The sequence below is a fragment of the Pipistrellus kuhlii genome, unplaced genomic scaffold (assembly GCF_014108245.1).
Source record: "Pipistrellus kuhlii isolate mPipKuh1 unplaced genomic scaffold, mPipKuh1.p scaffold_m20_p_2, whole genome shotgun sequence".
In the NCBI taxonomy this organism is placed as follows: Eukaryota; Metazoa; Chordata; class Mammalia; order Chiroptera; family Vespertilionidae; genus Pipistrellus; species Pipistrellus kuhlii.
Genome location: NW_023425515.1, coordinates 182,707,385 through 182,726,624, shown reverse-complemented (window position 1 = coordinate 182,726,624; position 19,240 = coordinate 182,707,385). Strand labels below are relative to the sequence as shown.

The following is a 19,240-nucleotide window of genomic DNA, read 5'->3' as shown; positions in this document are numbered from 1 at the left end:
CTGCACGCTTTAGCAGTCCGGGAGCCCTTGTGGGATGTCCAACTGATGGCATCAGACAGCCTTAGTGCTACTGCAGAGGCAGGAGAGGCTTCCGCCACCCCTGCTGCACTCACCAGCTGTCACCCTGGCTTGTGGCTGAGCGGCGCTCCCCGTGGGAGCACACTGACCACCAGGGGGCAGCTCCTGCATTGAGCGTCTGCCCCTTGGTGATCAGTGGGTGTCATAGCAACTGGTCGATTTGCGTATTACCCTTTTATTATATAGGATTATATAGGATAATTTGGTAGCTAATAATGTTATCTACAATATTTCAAAATTAAACTCAATTTGGTTTATGAATTTCTTAACTTTCCTTGAGCTAATTAAAGATAACTCTCCCCACCCCTTTTACCCCCCAATGATCCTGCTCAGCAAGAGGTGGGAACCACAGGTACGGAGCATCGGCCTTGAGACCTCTGCCACTGGGCAGCCACAGAGTGGAAGGTATTATACATCCGGAGTGCTGGCTGTGCCAGGAATGTTGTTTGTCACCCTCCCAGTCACCCTTTGAGATAGGCATCATCATTCAAATTTTAGAGACAGAGCTACCAAGGGAAAGAACATGCCCAGGTATGCCCAGGTCACGGAATGCTGAACAATGGTAGAGTCCTAATTTAAACCGAGGTCTGGCCCATCCACAGTATGGTTCCTTCCATACCAACTGGTTGCCCCACAAAGGTCAGAGGACACGGCTACTTTGATCCTGGGACTAGACTTGCTTTGAACCAGAATCCCAACTCCATCACCTCTACCATATCCTCTCACCATCCTTTCAAACTTAGGGAAGTAAAAATGGAGGGAGAGAGAGAGAGAGAGAAAAAGAGAGAGAGAGAGAGAAAGAGAGAGAGAAGAGAGAACACGAACCATCCAAAGAAAGTGAAGTTCATAACAGTGGTGGGGTCCCAGATACAAATACTCCAAGGGCTAGTCTACCAAAGAGAAAACACATTTGTTCAGGTTGGCCCTGGGGATGATTGCCAGGACTGTGAGGTGGAAGTTGGGGAGATAAAAACAGATTTCAGCTCAACCAGAGGAAGAAGTTCCTAAGAAGAAAAAATAAATGATCCCTGGGAACGAGCAAGCTTCCCATCACTTGAAGTATTGGAGGACTTCAGGTGCCAGAGAGTGATTCAGGCACTGGATTTGGGATTACTATTGACTACCACTTAGATTTCTCTCAAAGCTAAGAGTCCATGGCTCCACGCAAGAGCCTGGGCAGGCATTGGACAAAGACAGGTAAAACACAGAGCCTCAGGGACATGTCTGGACTTGGAAAACCAACTGGAGGCCTTCTGACAGCCTTGCCTGGCTGGTCCTAGACAAAGCCTGAATTCCAGCTGGTGGCACTGCCCCACTCCACCCAAACCATGCACACATGCACACACACACACACACACACACACACACACACGCACACACTGCTCTGGCTCTCCGGTTTGTCTTCTCTGCAGGCAAAAGACCACAGATGGCAGCACCATGGCCATGCCCAGCTGTCCTGCTAGGAAAGGCCATATGCATGCCCCCCCCCCCCGCCCCGCCATCAGGATTCATCAATAGGACCCATTCTTCATTCCTGTGGTCGCTCAGAGTCAGCTGTAGTTACCATGGTGACCCAGCCAAAGAGGGCAGAGCTGCTAAAGCTAAGGCCTTGGGAGCTGCGATTGAATTCCACCATTAGAAATCAACTCCTTTGGACTATTATAAGACTTAGGCACCACGTTTGTGGCATCCCATGGCTATTAAAGCGATCATCAATCAATCACAGTTTTTTTTTCCCACTGGCCCTGGGATTTGTTCCGCGTTCTGCTAAGACTGCTCTACCTATCACACTGGAATTGGCACAGGAGATGAGACCGTTATCTTTGCTCTGGACCATGATGTTGTTCCTTGAGAGATGAAGTCACGGAATATTAGAGATGATCTAACACCACTTCCTCATTTCACAGGCTGCAAAACGAAGGCTCAGTTGAGTTTCTTGCCCCAGGTCTCACTGGATGTGCAAACACACTAAAAAGGAATACATGCCCAATCTTGTACAGAGCCTCATGGCTTGTAAAGCAGTCTGACACCCATTCTTTAAGACTCACAGCATCCCAAGGAGGTTGTCATTGCTTTTGTCCCCATCTGGCTGATGAGTTAATGAGGCCCAGAGACGGAAAGAAAATTGCCTGAGCTCACACAGACAGAAAGTGGCAGAGATGGACCTGGGACTAAAACTATTAGATTGTAACTCCCTGGCTCATTAGCAGTCTGTGGGCCCAGGCACCAGAGATCCATGGAGTTACTACCAGGGCCCTAAGAAGCTGTTCTTACAGAATTGATCTCAGAGAGAGAGGAAGGGAGAGAGCGAGAGATAAACAAGTATCGGCTGTCTCCCACACCTACTCTGACCCGGAATTGAGCCCGCCACCTTTTAGTGCACAGATTCACATTGAAATAGCTAAGGATGAAATGATATGATGTTTGGAATTTGCTTCAAAACAAGATGAGGGTGAGGGAAGCAGGCGGGGATGTGGAGAAGGCAGGACTGGGCTACAGGCAAGTGGTGGGGGTGGTTTCATCGTTCTGTTCTGAATATTCTAAATTCTCCAACGCCAGAAAAAAGTTAGAGATAGTAGATGGCAAATTATTAATCATTGAAACTGGGTGAGTCTACTTTTGTGAATGTTTGACATTTTCCACAATAGTAACTTAAAAGAAGACAGGAGGTTCAATTGGGAACCACTGCACTAAGTTACCTGAGTCTCATTGTTGACACCTTAGTGATCTGGCCCCTTTCCATGGGCAGCGGGCTGGGCCTGGCTTTCAACAGAGGAATGGGATGGGAGAGCGGGTTTTGGAGAAGTCACCCTGAGAGCTTGGGGCCCATGACCAATGGGGGGCAAGGGACAGGGAGGGGAGACAGGCAGGGGATAAGACGGATCTCCTGCGGAAACCGGTTTGGCTCAATGGATAGAGCGTCAGCTTGGGGACTGAAAGGTCCCAGGTTCGATTCCGGTCAAGAGCATGTACCTTGGTTGCGGGCATATCCCCAGTAGGGGGTGTGCAAGAGGCAGCTGATTGATGACTCTCATCGATGTTTCTAACTATCTCTCTCCCTTCCTCTCTGTACAAAAATCAGTAAAATAAAAAAAATAAAAAATAAAAAAGACGGATCTCCTGGCTAAAGGTGGCCACAAGCTCCGTGGCCTCCATACAAAGAGGACACTTAGTAGAAAGAGCACAGGATACGGGATGTAGAGTGAGGAGACGTGGGTACTATTCCAGACCCAGTTCCTCACTAGCTCTGAGACCCTGAGTGAGTCCCGGCCTTTCCAGGCAAATCTGCACCTGCAAAATGGGAATGGCCGTGGCTGCTGCCCCTGCCCACTCCCACTGAGAACCAACTCACATAACGAATGCCTGTAGCCCATGCAAACATGAAGTGTCCTATCCATGCCATGCTTTAAGTTTGCTTTTTCCCACCTACCGGCCCAACCACCAGATCCAGAGAAATGCAAGGAGCCCCACCGGGCCCTTCCTGGGTGGCCAGCAAGGAGGGGAAAGGGTGGGGCAGAGAAGTATTTGCTAGCATCCCACCTCCAGGCAATCCCAGCACAGGTCCACTCCCTTATCCGAGTCCAGCATCTCAACTCTGCAAACCGGCTCCTCTCCACCCAGTGGGGCAGAGAGTCACGTCTCTAACAGAGTCACTGGCACATAGTAGGAGCTCGTTCACACACACCATGTGCAGGGGCTGGGGAGAGAGGGGTGCCAGGGCACTGCCCTGAAGGTGCTCACAGGGAGGCAAGGAGACGCTTGCTAAGGGCTGAGGCGGCCTTGGGAACCTGGGACTGGAGAGAACCGGTGTGGGGCACAGAGGAGGAGCGCCCACCCCACCCTGGGAGAATGAGGAGACACGGAGAAAGCAGAGTAGGACGGGGAAGAGGACTCTAAGAGGAGAGACGCCTCTGCAAAGTCCCTGGGTGGGAGGGCTCGGCACCTTCGGGGAGCAGCCAGGGCCTGTGGGGAGATGGTGAGCGGTGGGGCTCAGCGGGGCCCAATGCCCGCTGGGAGACCACGCGCACAGAGAGCTGCGCAGATGCTTCTATGTCATCCCTACCGCGTGCCAGGCTTCTCTCAGTACGCGACACGCTTTCTAGTACTGCACGGACTAGTCATCCTGCCAACAGCCCCGGGAGGCTTTACGGAGGAGGAAACTGAGGCCAGGGACTTTGCCCAGGCTCGCACAACTAGCAAGTAGTGGAACCTAGACTCAAAACCAGGGTGCTAATCCTTGGAGTCCAAGGTTTTAATCAAAACCTCTACATGATTACCCTCCCTCGGCGCCCCCCAAGCCCTCCACCCCCCAGTGCTCCGGAGCTCCTGGAGGTTCTAGACGAGAGGAGGGACCTGATAAATTCTTGTGATACCAAGATCAACTGTGGGGACTCTTGTCTAAGTGGGAGAAAGGGGGTGCCCCTGTCTGCCAGGCATGGCAGGACGATGGGAGCCCAGCCCGGCCCGGCACGGCCCAGCCCAGCCCAGCCCAGCCCAGCCCACATCACCCAACAGGAAGGACTTGATTCCAAGCTCTCAGGGTGAGTCCACTTACAAACAGGAACCCAACCCCCGCCCACGTGCCCAGTGCTGGCTTTCTTCCTCCCAATAACCCTGCGAGGTAGTCATTATCCTCCCCCTTTTACAGAGGGGGAAACTGAGGCTGGGGTAGCCTAGGCAACTGGCTCCAGGTCACAAAGGTTAGCTCTCGGAAGCACAGAGCTCTCTGCCTCCAGAGCCCTCCCTCACTGTCACGCTACAGCAGTGTTTCCCAAAGTGTGGTACGCGCACTCCCAGGGGGACGGGAAGAGTTTGGTGGGGGTACGCGTTGCACCGGAGTTTGGTGGGGATATGCACTGCACCGTGCTTAGCTGCGCCTAATTCTACGTTCTCATGAGTACGAGGGGTACTCAGCGTTACGAAAATTATAGAAGGGGTACACCTATGTCAAAAGTTTGGGGAACACCGCCCTAGAGCAAACCCTGAGGTCAAACCCACCTCCCGGAGTCCGTTACTGTGACAGGACAGCTGTGGAGGTGAGATTAGGTCTATCTTGTCTAATGGTGGCCGCTGGGCATCCTGAGAGGCAATGCAGAGGCATTGTGAGAGAAGAGGGCTGCTACATTTTAGGCCTGCTGCTGCCATTAGCCCCTCTGAGCAAGTCCCTCTCTCCCGTGCCTCAGTTTCTCCATCTGTACAATTTAGAGCTGATGAACATGAACTCTCAATACCCTGCAGGGTCAGGCTCTGGGACTGAGAGTCCAGGTTCATCACACCTGCCAGGCTGCTCCAACTCAGCCACCCCTGGCAGTGAGTCTCCAGGTGGTTTTCATGTGGACAGGCCCCTACACTAAGGTGACCAGACGTCCCGATTTTTAACATTTGTCCCGCGTCCCGTGGCATTTTTACAATTGGAAATTGAGACTGTTTTAAAAACGCCATGGGACGCGGGACAAATTGTTAAAAAATTGGAAATCGGGACTGGTTTGTGTGTGCGTGTCTGTGTGTGTGTGTGTGTGTGTGTGTTTAATATATTTTATTGATTTTTTTTTTACAGAGAGGAAAAGAGAGGGACAGATAGTCAGAAACATCGATGAGAGAGAATCATCGACCAGCTGCCTCCTGCACACCCCCCACTGGGGATGTGCCTGCAACCAACGTACATGCCCTTGACCGGAGTCGAACCTGGGACCCTCGAGTCCGCAGACCGATGCTCTATCCACTGAGCCAAACCAGTTTCGGCGGAAATCAGGACTGTTTTAAAAACGCCGCGGGAGGGAGGACAAATTGTTAAAAATCAGGACTGTCCGGCCAAAAGCGGGACGTCTGGTCACCTTACCCTACACCCAGCACCTGAGAGTCCAGGCTGGGCGGTCAGGAGGAGCCAGAGGAGAGCAGGGCCCTCTCCAGCTGCCTTAGCATCCCCCGTGTGGAAGGACCGCCAGCCCTGCCCAACTGCAAGGCCTGGAAGGCCGGGAGCGGGACCCAGGCCAGCCCCAGCCTCCGGTGTGACCCCGCTGAGTCTCCTTCCCCCCCTTGCCCGACTCCTCCTCTGGAAAGGAGGGGTTGGGTGGGAACGAGGAAGGCTCCCGCCAGCTCTCACAGTTATTATTTCAGAATCCCTCCGCCTCTCGCTGCTTTCCTTCCTGCACTGCTGGAGCCTTCGGCCGCCCATGTGCCCCTCGGTGGGGCCCTCAGACTTCTCCCCAGCCCGGAACCCGTGCGTCTTGCCAGCTCAGCCCACCAGTTGCCCCTTGGGGGGTGGTGGGAAGAGGGGACGGAGAGGGGTGCAGGAAGGGAGCCTCACCCTCACCATATGCGGAGGCCTCTGCAAACCCCAAGTTTCCTGGCTGGGACTTTCCTCCGGAGACAGCTCGGCCGCGATGAGCTAAGAGAGCAAGAACTCTGCAGACAGACCGCCGAAGAGTCTGGTGCGACCCCAGCCTGGCCTCGGGCCCTGAATTCCACCCAGCCCTGGGGAGAGCCAGCCTGTCCCCCTGGACAGAGCAGCCAAGGGTCCTATGACTCCCCGTCCTCTGGGCCCCCCTGTAGGCCTGGATGAGTCCCTCCCTGCCCCCCACTTGGACTTGATATCCATCACTAATCCTTAAACCCCAGGCCTGTCCAACTTTTTGCAATTTCCCCAGTTTGCCAGGCCTTCCCTCATCTGGGCCCTATCCCATTCTGCCCAGTAAACACTCCATCTTTCCTGACTCAGCGAACAGGTCACCCCGTCCCTACCACACAGAACTGACCCCTCCAGAACCCACCCTCCCGCCTGTATGCCACCCTGTGCCCCTTTGTACCAGGGCACTCGCGGCCCTTATTTGCCCCACCTGCCTGACTTCTAAAAGCTCCAGAATGCCAGGCATTGGCTCACTGGCTTTTGCATCCACAGCATCCCTGGGGACCGTGGGGGAGCAGCCATAAGTGTTTGTGGGATGGATGCACGAGTAAATGAATGAGTGGATATTAGCAAGGGCCCACGGACACACAGAAAAGACGGCGGGCGTGAAGGACTCCAGCTTTCACATCACACTGTTCTGAGGTCCACATTCTGTTCTCTCCGCCGTGCGACCTGAGACAAGGGACTTCGTTTGTCTGGGCCCCCGTTTCCCCACCTGTCACTGGGATAATAGCATTCAGGCCTACCTTAAAGGGGTGTGAGCTGGCATGTAAGCACCTCGCCCAGCACTGGGCATACAGGAAGGTCAGCAGGGCAGCTATCCTGCCCAGCAGATATCTCGGTATTCCCCGGGCCCTGAGTCACACACACCCCCAGGCTGCCCAGAGGAATCGCCTGGGGCACTTAAAAAGTCAGGATGTGGAAGTCTCATTTCAGACCTGTTAAATCAAAGCCCCCGGGGAGGGCAGCACCAGAGGAGTGAGGTGAAGCACTCCCAAGTGCTTCCGACTGCCAAGTCCAAATCCTGCCAGTGGGGTTGTCAGATTTAGCAAAAATAAACACAGGGCATGCAGTTATATTTGCATTTCAGATAATCAGTGAATAAGTTTTTAGTATAAATATGCCCCAAATATTGCGTGGGCATCCTGTATGTTATCTGGCAAACCTGCTTACTAAGTTATTTTATCTCTCTGTGCCTTTGTTTCCTGATGAGGATGATAAGAATCAATATATGGGAAATGCTTACAACACTGCCTGGTGTTTGCCATTCCCGTTCTTAATGCTTTTAAAGCAATCCAGATAGCATGGAAGAACCTTGGAAATACCATGCTAACTGAAAGAAGTCAGATACAAAAGGCCACATAGTGCCCGGCCAATGTAGCTCAGTGGTTGAGCATCAACCTATGAACCAGGCGGGTCACGGTTCGACTCCTGGTCAGGGCACATGCCCGAATTGCAGGCTCGATCTCCAGTAGGGGGCATTCAGGAGGCAGCTGGTCAATGATTCTCATTATTGATGTTTCTATCTTCCTCTCCCTCTCCCTTCACCTCTGAAATCAATATATATATAGAATATATACTATTTCTGTGCTATCTCCAGAGACCTCGGCCACTAGCCTATATGCTGTGGGTCGTCGATCATCTTTTCATGGATGATTGATATCCTTGCCTATCACCTCCAAGCCCTCAGAACCTACCTTTGTACACAGGGGGCTCAATAAATGGATTTCATTGGGTTACTAACCTTGAGTGGGCAGGCAATCGCTCACAATAGCTTTCACTCCGCTCCTCAGCGTTGCCTGGGGAACTTTTGAACTGCTTATTTGTCTAGGCCTCTCACCCGGGGGAGATTTTGATTCAGTCGATCTGGGTGGAGCCTGAAGTTCTTAAAAGCAGTCAAGGTCAAACACCAGCTGAGTTAGAGAGCCTCCAGCAGCTGTTTCCAGCTCGGCTCCCGTCCCCTCCACAGTGAGGCCCAATCACAAAGCTCCCCCACAAACACAGCCCAGAGCCCTGCCCTTGGGTCTCGGAGGAGTCACTGTGCCTCTGTGGGCCTCCCTGCCCCATGTGCTCTGGCCCCATCAAAGGAAACCTCCAGCAATAACTGTCTGAGGACTATACGGGCAGATGTTTTATTGTGCTTCTCAGATGTTGCTTGTTTTCTTTTCCTTTTACAAATTGAAGGCAAGACCCGAGACCAGCAAAAATATTATCGCTCACGTTAGTGCCAAACTCACTTGATTGCAGTGGTCTGAGGTGAACCCGGAGTGTCCCAGAGGTCTGCCTTTGGGGGAAAGCATTTTCCTTCTGCTCTGACTTCAAGCTCCCAAACCTGCCTATGCCATCTCGTTGCCAGAAACACCTCAATACCAAACAAGGAATTAAGCACCGAAGACAGAAATTTGAGGATGGGGTGGAGGCAGGGAGACTTTGGGACACTGAGCTCAAGGCTGACAACTCTGGGGAGACTCTCTGCCCTTGTGAGGGCCAGCCTGGTATGGGAAGAGGCTGGGCTCAGCAGAGCGGGGTCCTAAGTCCATCCTGGTAAAGCCCTCTGGCCCAGGTCCATGACGGCCATCCATGTCTCTGGTCCCCTGTGTGTGTGGGGGACTTCTCATCTGCCCCCTCCTGCAATCAGCCCAGGCCGGTGTGGGAGGGGGAAAAGCACTAAATCTGTTCTTAAGGTCACGGATGACCTCCGTGTTGTCAAAGCCAGGGCTCATGTCTGTCACTTTCTTTTATATCTGGACACGTAGGCAGCCTGTGACAGCTGCCTCATCACAACACCCCTCTCCTGGCTTCTGAGGCACCGTACTCTCTTGATTTCCCTCCTTCCTCACTGGCAGCTCCTTCTTCTCAGTCTCTTTTTTGAACTCCTCTTCCCATCCAAACCTCTCAGCACTGGAGCTCCCCAGAGCTTGGGCCTGGGCCCTCTTCATTCCTCTCCCTGGATGATCTCATCCGTTCTCACAGCTTTAAACACCAGCTAATTCAACGCATGCATATGTGGCTCATGGACTGCCTGCCTGAGCATCTCCTGTGGTTCTGGTGAAAATGCAGATTCCCTGATACCCTCCTGCATGCTGGCAAACCTGCCAAGGACATTTGCCCCCCTCCCTCTTTTTCTTTCTTTCTTTCCTTCCTTCTTTCTTCCTTCCTTCCTTCCTTCCTTCTTTCTTTCTTCCTTTCTTTCTTCCTTTCTTTCTTTCCTTTTCTTTTCTTTTCTTTTCTTTTCTTTTCTTTTCCTTCCTTCCTTCCTTCCTTCCTTCCTTCCTTCCTTCCTTCCTTCCTTTCTTTTTCTTCTTTTCCTTTTTCTTCCAATATGAGAAATTACTTCCTGCACAAGTCTTGGCTGAGTTTGCCTCCTATGAGAGCTAATAATATCAAATTCCTGGTTTCCCAGCCTCTCTTGCAGCTAGGGAACAGGTGTGTGAGCTAGGCTTGGCCAGTAAGAGGCACTCGCTACAAACTGAATTAGGAGCAGAGAGAGTAGAAGATCCATTCTCACACTGGTGGAAACAGCAGTGAGGGTGCCCAGTCTGCAGGGGACGGTGACAGTGCAAGCTGTGACATTTAGTGTGCAGTGGCTGCATCCTGGCCAAACTGGTTCCGTGGAGTGATTTTGGCTGAGATCCTGCCTGATGCCTTACCCCAGTCTCCAACTTCCCAGAAACTCTGCAAACTGCTGAATATTCCCTCTCAATGAATTCCTTTTCTGTCTAAGTCAGCTCAGGTCGGTTTCTGTTACTTGCAATAAGAAGCCCAAGTAAGATACAGCTACCGAACTGGACTCCCTGGGAGTGATGCCAGGTGATTCATACTCAGAGTTTGAAACTCAGTATCTCAATGCTGACAACTCTCAAATGTGTATCTCCGTCCACTCCTTTGGTCTCCAAACTCATGTATCCAAGTGCCTTCCTGACATTTCTAGATGGATGTCTCCAAGTCCTATGAGATGTACAAACAGAATTCTTGACTTTCCCTGAAGCCTGTCCCTCTCCCAGATTTCCCCTTCCTAAGAAGGGTGAATGGCTCTCCCCCATTAGAAATTTGGGAACCATTCTTTTTTCTTTCTTTTTTTTAAAATATATTTTATTGCTTTTTTACAGAGAGGAAGGGAGAGGGAGAGAGAGTCAGAAACATCGATGAGAGAGAAACATCGACCTGCACACACTCTACTGGGGATGTGCCTGCAACCAAGGTACATGCCCTTGACCAGAATCAAACCTGGGACCCTTCAGTCCACAGGCCAACGCTCTATCCACTGAACAAACCAGTGAGGGCTGGGAACCATTCCTGGCTTCTTCCTACATGTACTTCATTAATAAATCTTAATATTACTAGTCATGTATCACTTAACAAGGGGTAGACATTCTGTGAAATGGGTTCTTAGAGGATTCTGTTGTTGTGTAAACACCATAGAGGGCACTTACACAAACCTAGATAAGGATAGCCTACTACACACCTGGCTATATTGTCGACCATACTGCTTCTCGGCTACAGGCCTACATTGCATGTTATTGTACTGAACACTGCAGGCAATTGTGAATGCACTGTGTGACAACATTAGAACAGCTATGATGTCACTAGGCAATGGGAATTTTTCAGCTTCATTATAATCTTATGGGACCATCATCATACCTAGTGGGGGGCGTGCAGGAGGCACCCAATCAATGATTCTCTCATCCTTTTTTTTTTTTTTTTTTTTTTTAATATATTTTATTGATATTTTACAGAGAGGAAGGGAGAGAGATAGAAACATCGACAAGAGAGAAACATCGACCAGCTGCCTCTTGCACACCTCCTACCGGGAATGTGCCCACAACCAATGTACATGCCCTTGACCGGAATCAAACCTGGGACCCTTCAGTCCGCAGACGGACACTCTACCACTGAGCCAAACCGGTTTCAGCGATTCTCTCTCATCCTTGATGTTTCTCTCTCTTTTCCTCTCCCTTCCTCTCTGAAATCAATAAAAAAAAACAAAAACCCACATGTTTTTAAAAAATAACATGAAGATGGGGGAGAACTGAAGCTAAGGGTGTGGGTGAGATTGCCTGGGGAGAGGGGCTGGGATGCGAAGAGATGAGGACACAGGACCAAACCTAAAGGAAGGCCTTGCCCGAGAGGCTGAGCCTTCCTGCCACTGATCGCAACATGCAATTACTGATTTGTCTGTTTGCCACTTGTCTTTCCCAGAATGCTGAGCTCAATGCGGCCAAGACTGCAGCTCTTTTAATGGAGCTATGTGTTAGCCGGTGACTAATACAGGGCTGGCGTGGAACAGTCCCCAGGCACTATGCTGGCTTCAGCAGGACCGGTTTCAACCCATTCCAACATGACTGGGTCCACTGGTCTCTACAAAAAGCCCACGTGCTTTATGACATTCAAGGCCCTCCAACTCATGCTGTATCCCCTGAGATCTCCAACCTATCTTTTTTTTTTTTTTAAAGAATTTTTTTTAAACATATTTTTTTGATTTTGTACAGAGAGGAAGGGAGAGAGATAGAGAGCCAGAAACATCGATGAGAGAGAGTCATCAACCAGCTGCCTCTTGCACACCCCCTACTGGGGATATGCCCGCAACCAAGGTACATGCCCTTGACCGGAATCAAACCTGGGTCCCATAGTCCCCAAGCCGACGCTCTATCCATTGAGCCAAACCGATTTCGGCTCCAATCTATCTTTTTTAATTCCCTCACATGTGAGCTTTCCAAAGTGGGGTTCATCTTCGCCTGGACAACTAGGTGGGCACAAAACAGGATGAGCACAGGGCCTCTCCCTGATCCTAGGTTATGCCAACCGAAGCAGAATTGCCATGGTCATGGGGGTAGAATTCTGTGCCATGTTTACCTGTCCTAAGTCTCCGTGACCTCTGCTGATGAAAACAGGGTGGAGGCCCGGCTTCTGGAACCAATCCAGAACGGAGCCAGGCCATTAACCGCTCAGCCAAGAACTGGGATGTGGCACCCAAGACTGGCTTGATCACCTTTAGATGCTGGGCCAGTGAGGTCACGTGAATGTGGGGGCGGACGCTCTCTGTCCTCCCCAGAAGATGGTTATGCCCTTTGGGGCCTGTGTGATGACAGGTGATCCAAAGCACTGCCCAGGTATGCAGACAGAAACAGAGGAGTCCGGCAGGTGTAGTTCAGCAGTTGAGTAGCAACCCGTGAACCAAGAGGCCACCAGTTTGATTCCCAGTCAGGGCACAAGCCCAGATTGCTGGCTCAATCCCCGCTGGGCTGGGGGGTGGGGAGGCAAGGTAGATGTGGCGTGCAAGAGGCAGCCAATCAATGTTTCTATCTATCTCTTTTCCTTCCTCTCTCTCTAAAAAAAATCAATAAGAACATATTTTGAAAAAAAGAGAGAAAGAAATAGAGGCCAGAGACAGAAAGGATGATGAAGCAGCTGCCTTTGTTCCTGACAGCTGAGGCAATGGTGGTCTACTTTTTTAAAAAATATATATATTTTATTAGTTTTTTACAGAGAGGAAGAAAGAGGGATAGAGAGTTCGAAACATTGATGGGAGAGAAACATCAATCAGCTGCCTCTTGCACACTTCCTACAGGGGATGTTCCCACACCTCCTACATGCCCTTCACTGGAATCGAACCTGGGACCCTTTGGTCCACAGGCTCATGCTCTATCCACTGAGCCAGACCAGCGAGGGCAGAATTACATAATTTTTATTGTTTTTATAAAACGAATATAGAAAAGCAGGTAAAATTCACAAGAATATTAAGAATTAAGAATGGAATCCTGGCTGAAACCGGTTTGGCTCAGTGGATAGAGTGTCAGCCAGCGGACTGAAAGGTCCCAGGTACGATTCGGGTCAAGGGCATGTACCTTGGTTGCAGGCACATCCCCAGTAGGGGGTGTGCAGAAGGCAGCTGACTCTCTATCCCCCTCTCTTCCTCTCTGTAAAAAATCAATAAAATATATTTAAAAAAAGAAAAAAAAGAATGAATTCCGTTCTGAACAAGATTCAAAATTGCTAAAGTTGGCCCTGGCCATGTAGCTCAATTGGTTAGAGTGCCATCCCAATACCCCAAGATTTCATACAAAAATCGGGGCACATACAGAAACCTACCAATGGATGCATAAATAAATGGAACAACAAATGAATGTTTTTCTTTCTCCCTTTCTCTCTAAAGTCCATCAATCAATAAAACAACAACAACAAAAAGAAGCAAAAATCACAAAGGAAAAGATAAATTTAACTCCAATAAACTTTACAACTGTGAGGTATAAGACATGATAGCAATTTAGGCAAATATGTCCCCTAACTACCATCCCCTCCCTGATAATATGTTTTCTGAGGACACGCATTGGAAAGCACGCGGTTCCATAGCAATGACCTCTGAGGAGAGCACAGGGACTGAGAGGCGTGGTCAGAGATGACTTTACACTTTCCAGTTATGTTTTAAACATTTTTTTGTTGTTGTTGTTGTTAATACTCAACCAAGAATATTTTTCCATTGATTTTTAGAGAGATTGGGAGGGAGGGGGAGATGCAGAGAGAGAGAGAACATCGATGTGGGAGAGACACACCGAATGGTTGCTTTCCGCATGTGCCCCAGGAAGAGCCAGGGATCGATCGAGCCTGCAACCGAGGTCAATGACCTTGACTGGAATCGAACCTGGGACCCTTCAGTCCGTGGGCCAAAAGTCTATCCACTGAGCCAAACCGACTAGGGCTGCTTTTAAATTTTTAAATTAAAAATTATTATGTCCTTTGTGCAATTAAAACTTCATTAAGTCTAGCCGAAACTGGTTTGGCTCAGTGGTAGAGCGTTGGTCTGCGGACTGAAAGGTCCCAGGTTTGATTCTGATCAAGGGCATGTACATTGGTTGCAGGCACATCCCCGGTAGAGGGTGTGCAAGAGGCAGCTGGTTGATGTTTCTCTCTCATCAACATTTCTAGCTCTCTATCCCTCTCTCCTCCTCTCTGTAAAAAATCAATAAAATATATTTTTTTAAAAGAAAAAACTTCATTAAGTCTCATATATATATATATATATATATATATATATATATACACACACACACACAGTATATCACAAGCCTTTGAAGATCTCCTATTTGTGGTGAACAGCTTCATTTGAGACCTACTAGGAGATATAAGTTCACTAGTAGTTTGAGATGCATGATATAGCATGAATTCTCAGCACTGGTCAAAATGGCTTACTTGGTTCCTGAATATGCTCTCTTCCCACCAATCTCAAAATGCACTCTTATCTTCTTCAACTTCATGGAGTTTTCCCATCCTTCAATGCCCAGCTGGAAGTGTCACCTCCTCCAGGAAGCTCTCCATGATTGCACTCTCCATGAGTCCTCACTGCTCTCTCCCTGCCCTACTTTAACAGTCTCTATGGCACTGACTGTACCTTTCTCTGGGCACTCAGATAAGGGTTCCTACTTATCTCTCTAAGATAGGCTACCTCTCCTCAACCAGCCAGCAAACAAGAGCAGTATCGTAAGGTCCTTAGTGCCTAGCATAGAGATGGCATGGAGCATTGGTCAGGCCTCAGAGTCAGGCAGACTCACTATGTGACACAAGGCAACTGCCTTAACCTTCCTGGGCCCACTTTCACCCGTGTTACTGTGAATATCAATGAGAAGGTGGGTGTAAAAGGGGCCCCAGAACAGGGAAAGGTGGTGGATAGAATGGTGATCTGCCTTAAGACTCTCCCACTTTTGTACAGAGTTTCACAATAAAAAACAAAAACTTTTAGCAACCCAGAGAAGGAGGCATGAACAGACCCATTTTAGGGGGAAATAGCCGTGGTTCAGAGAGGTTACAGAGGGAGGACAGGCAGTTGATCTTTAGGAGAGCACAGGGGCAGGGGTTAGAACATTTGTGTAGGCATGCCAATTCTTCCCTTACTCAGCTGTGGCAGCTTGGACAACTCTCTTGCTCGCTGCGGTCATCAGTTTCCCCATCTCCGGTAAGAGCCTTCCTAGGTGATCTCTATCTCACAGGACCCCCAGGGCTAATATTCTAGATTCCTGGGCGCTGCCCAGGATCCTTCTCAGCAAGAGGTCTGCAAGTCCAGGACAGAGTCCCTAGTTACTCCCAGGAAACCAACTGAGACTGGAAGACTTGAATTAAGAATCAGTTGATTTTTTTACAGAGAGGAAGGGAGAGGGATAGAGCGTTAGAAACACTGATGGGAGAGAAACATCAATGGTGTGGCTCAGTTGGCTGAAATATAGTCCCATACACTGAAAGCTCATGGGTTCAATTCCCAAGTCAGGGCACAGTCCCAGATTTCGGATTCGATCCCCTGTGTAACTGATTGATGTCTCTCTCTCATATTGATGTCTCTCTCTCTCAAATCAATAAGGATTAAAAAAAAAATCAGTTGCATTTTGATTTAGACAAATTCATACCTCTTCAAGCCTAGGGGTGGGTTAGTCATGCCAGAAAAGGGAAGTGGGAATGCCAGCTTCAAACTACATCCTATATATTTAAAGGCTAATATGCAAATCGACCAAACCGCTGAACGACGGGTTGCTATGACAGGCGCTGACCACCAGGGGGCAGACGCTCAATGCAGCAGCTTCCCCCTAATGGTCAGTGCACTCTTACAGGGGGACTGCCACTCAGCCAGAAGCCAGGATCATGGCTGGAGAGTACAGTGGTGATGGCAGGAGCCTTACCCGCCTCTGCAGCAGCACTAAGGATGTCCGGCTGAGGGCTTAGTGGGGAGCGGGCCTAAGCCAGCAGTCGGGCATCCCCCGAGAGCCCTTGGACTGTGAGAAGGTGCAGGCCAGGCTGAGGGACACCACCCTCACCCCCCGCAAGTGCACGAATTTCACGCACCAGACCTCTAGTGTAAATATAAACACAAATGGAAAACCAAACAGGAAACCTCTGGCAAGTCCAATCCAAAGGTCAGATTCTAACCTTTTGGGCAGTGAAAGAGACAAGCTTGGGTGCCATGGGCTTTCTGCTGTAAAAACAAACCTCACGTGCACCAAATCAAAGTCCCAAAGGCAAAAGAGACCGAGTTTTGTTGCGTCTGAATTGGGGCAAAGCTGAACCCTCACCAGAGCCTGCTGCAGCCTCTCCCCTCCACACACACACAAGTGCTTACACACACCGAGCCAGGCAGGCCCAGATGCACCGGCATAAATGGGCATTTCTGTCCCCGGAGAAGGCTCCATAGTACACTTCCTTCTCCTGCTCTGATTTGACATTTTAATGAACAACCCAATAAAGAGGCTGAACTGTGACAGCCCGACGGGTGCCAAAGGCACTGAATTCTTCCAGGTCAGGAAATATGACACTCTGAAGACAAACTGGGGGACGCTGGCTCCTCGGGATGAGGCTCTGCGGCTGTCTCCCTGGGAGATACAAGCCGTAGTCATAGTTGGTGGACTCTGAGCGACTGGTCCTGCCCAAGGAAGGAGGCCAAAGATTGGCTGCTTATTTTAACTAAAACGTGTACCCCCACTATGTGCAAAGCTGGGCTCTGTGAGAGAAATGGACAAAAGAAGGGACCTGGTCAGTCGGTAAAGAGGTCCGTCGGTTAATCGGATCATGATTCCATTTATCAAGATGCGTGCCTCACATGCACCGCCTCACGTAATGCCATAGCCCTGCAGGTAAACATTGTTATCTCCATTTCACAGATGCCAGAGAGGGGTTCACACAAATCAGGTCACATGCCCAAGCTCACACAGCTGGCAAGCTGCAGGGCCAGGATTTGGACACAGCCCGCCTCCCCCATAGCGGGTGCTCTCTCCGCAATCCTCCATCACCCCGCTTCAGAGTGACAGGCGCAGACTCTGAGAAGGGGGTCCAGCCTGCCAGAGGAGAGAAGGAAAGGAAATCTCCCAAGACACGGATCCAGGGCGTTATGAACTATTGAGCTTGGTGTCAGCCACACAGTAGGTGCTCAATGCTCTTCCGGTGAAGGATGGAAGCTGATAGCAACAGCTGAGGTCCAAAACGTCACCCAAATTCAGGGCATCCTCTGGAAGCGAGCTGCAGAAACATATCCTGCCCTGGCCCAAAGCTGCAGGGGGTCTGCCCTAGAACATTCCCTGCAGGGGCAGCCCGGTGAAGTGCAGCAGGTCCCAGAAGAGGAGTGAACTCCAGAGAGCAGGGGAATGGGGTGGGGCAGCCGGCAAGAGGGAAAGAAAAGGCCTGGGACGCCTTGCTGGGAGAGACAAAGAGGAGAGGGGAAAGGGGAGGAGACTAGAAACTTGCCAACAGCCTGGCCAAGGTGAACCCCGGCTCCCGGCGCCTTCTCATTTGCATTCATTCCACAAACACCGGCCAAATCTCGGAGCCAGCAGCCAGGGGGAGGGGGCCTGCCTGCAGCCAGGGAAAAGTTCCTGACTGAGGCGGGCAGGCCCGCTTCCCAGAAGAGGAGTGACTTTGGGGCCAAACCCGTGGGGCTCCGAAGATGAAAACCCAAACAGACGCAGCGAGGAGCTGAGCAAGCACAGGCGATGGTGCAGGTGGCCAAGAACACGGGGTGGGGGTGGGGTAGGACCCCCGACCTGTGACCTGTCGTCGAGGTGACCTCCAGGCCCCCCCACAAACCATCCCTCCGGCCGGCCCTCCCCAAGGCCTCGACGGTGGGGACGCGGATGTCTGAGATGCACCCGGTTCTCACAGATCTAGGGAAGGGGAAGGTTTTGGGGAGCGGTAAGGGCCAATGCAGCTCCCGTCACCCCGGTGAACGTCAAGGCGAGAGCCTGCCGGGACCCGGGACCCCTCCCGCCTCGGCCCCTCACCTCCTCCCGCACCAGCGCCGCCCCCCGGCACCGGGGCATCTTGGCGGCGAAGGCGGCGGCCCCAGCCGGGGAGTTGAGGTCCTCCACGGTGACGGCCAGGAACTCCGCGACGCTGAGCTGCTCGGGCATGGTGGGCGCGGGGCGGGGGCTCAGGGCGGCGGGGGCTCCGGGGCTGCGGGCGCGGGGCGCGGGGCGCGCTCACTACACAGCTCTGGCTGGCCGCACCGTCCTCCGAGGGCGCCGTCCGGGCCTCCGCACGCCCCACCCCCTCCGCGCCGCCCCGCCCCGCCCCCGACTGCCTTCCAGCGCCCTGTCCAGTCGCCTCGGGTCCCGGAGTCCCCACCCCGTCCCAGCCCCGCCCACTTTTCGACACGACACGCCCTCTTCTCGGCCCCGCCCCATCATCGTCTCGGCCCCGCCCCATTCTCCTCCAGGCCCCGCCCCGCCCTCGTCTAAGCCCCGCCTCTGGCCTACCAGTGCCTGGCTCGCTGCCCCGCCCCTTCCAACAGCCCCGCCCCCTGTCTCTAGGTCCCGCCCCTTTCCTCTAGGCCCCGCCCCTTTCCTCGGTCCGCCCCGGCCTCCCTGAAGCTCCCCAGGCCCCCTGCCGCCCTCCAGGTTCCGCTCCCCGGTTCTCCTCCCTCCCTTCGTTCCCAGCCCCCATGGCCTCGCCCCTTCAGCTTCACCACCTCCTCAAGCCCTGCCTGTCCCGGGGAACCGCTCCTCCCGGAGTCACCCCGCCTCTCCCTTGCTCCCCACACCCAGCTGTCAGCCTCCCATTCCCTGCGCCACCAGGGACCCCCCCAGCCGCATACCCCGCCTCCCGGGTCTGTGTGGCAAGCCCCCCACCCCCCACCCCCCGTGTAACTGCGATTTGGGAAAAACGTTTCCTTCTTGGAACCTGTTTCCTTCTCTGCAAAAACGGGAAGTCTAAACTTTATGGTGTTGCGAGGAAAGAATCTAACACGTGCGTGTGCCCGATAGATGCTCAGTAACCCTCTCCTTTTTA

General features: G+C 51.7%; 1 protein-coding gene across 1 annotated transcript in view; it reads right to left on the bottom strand.

Annotated features, from left to right (window-relative positions):
• ASAP3 (ArfGAP with SH3 domain, ankyrin repeat and PH domain 3) overlaps nt 1–18,485 on the bottom strand; it is a 45,385-nt gene extending 26,900 nt beyond the window's left edge. Inside the window, 1 exon segment of the mRNA XM_036443692.2 lies at nt 18,235–18,485. Within this exon segment, the coding sequence (XP_036299585.1) occupies nt 18,235–18,363 (129 nt within the window). The 5' untranslated portion in view covers nt 18,364–18,485.
• Between the last annotated feature and the right edge of the window lie 755 nt (nt 18,486–19,240).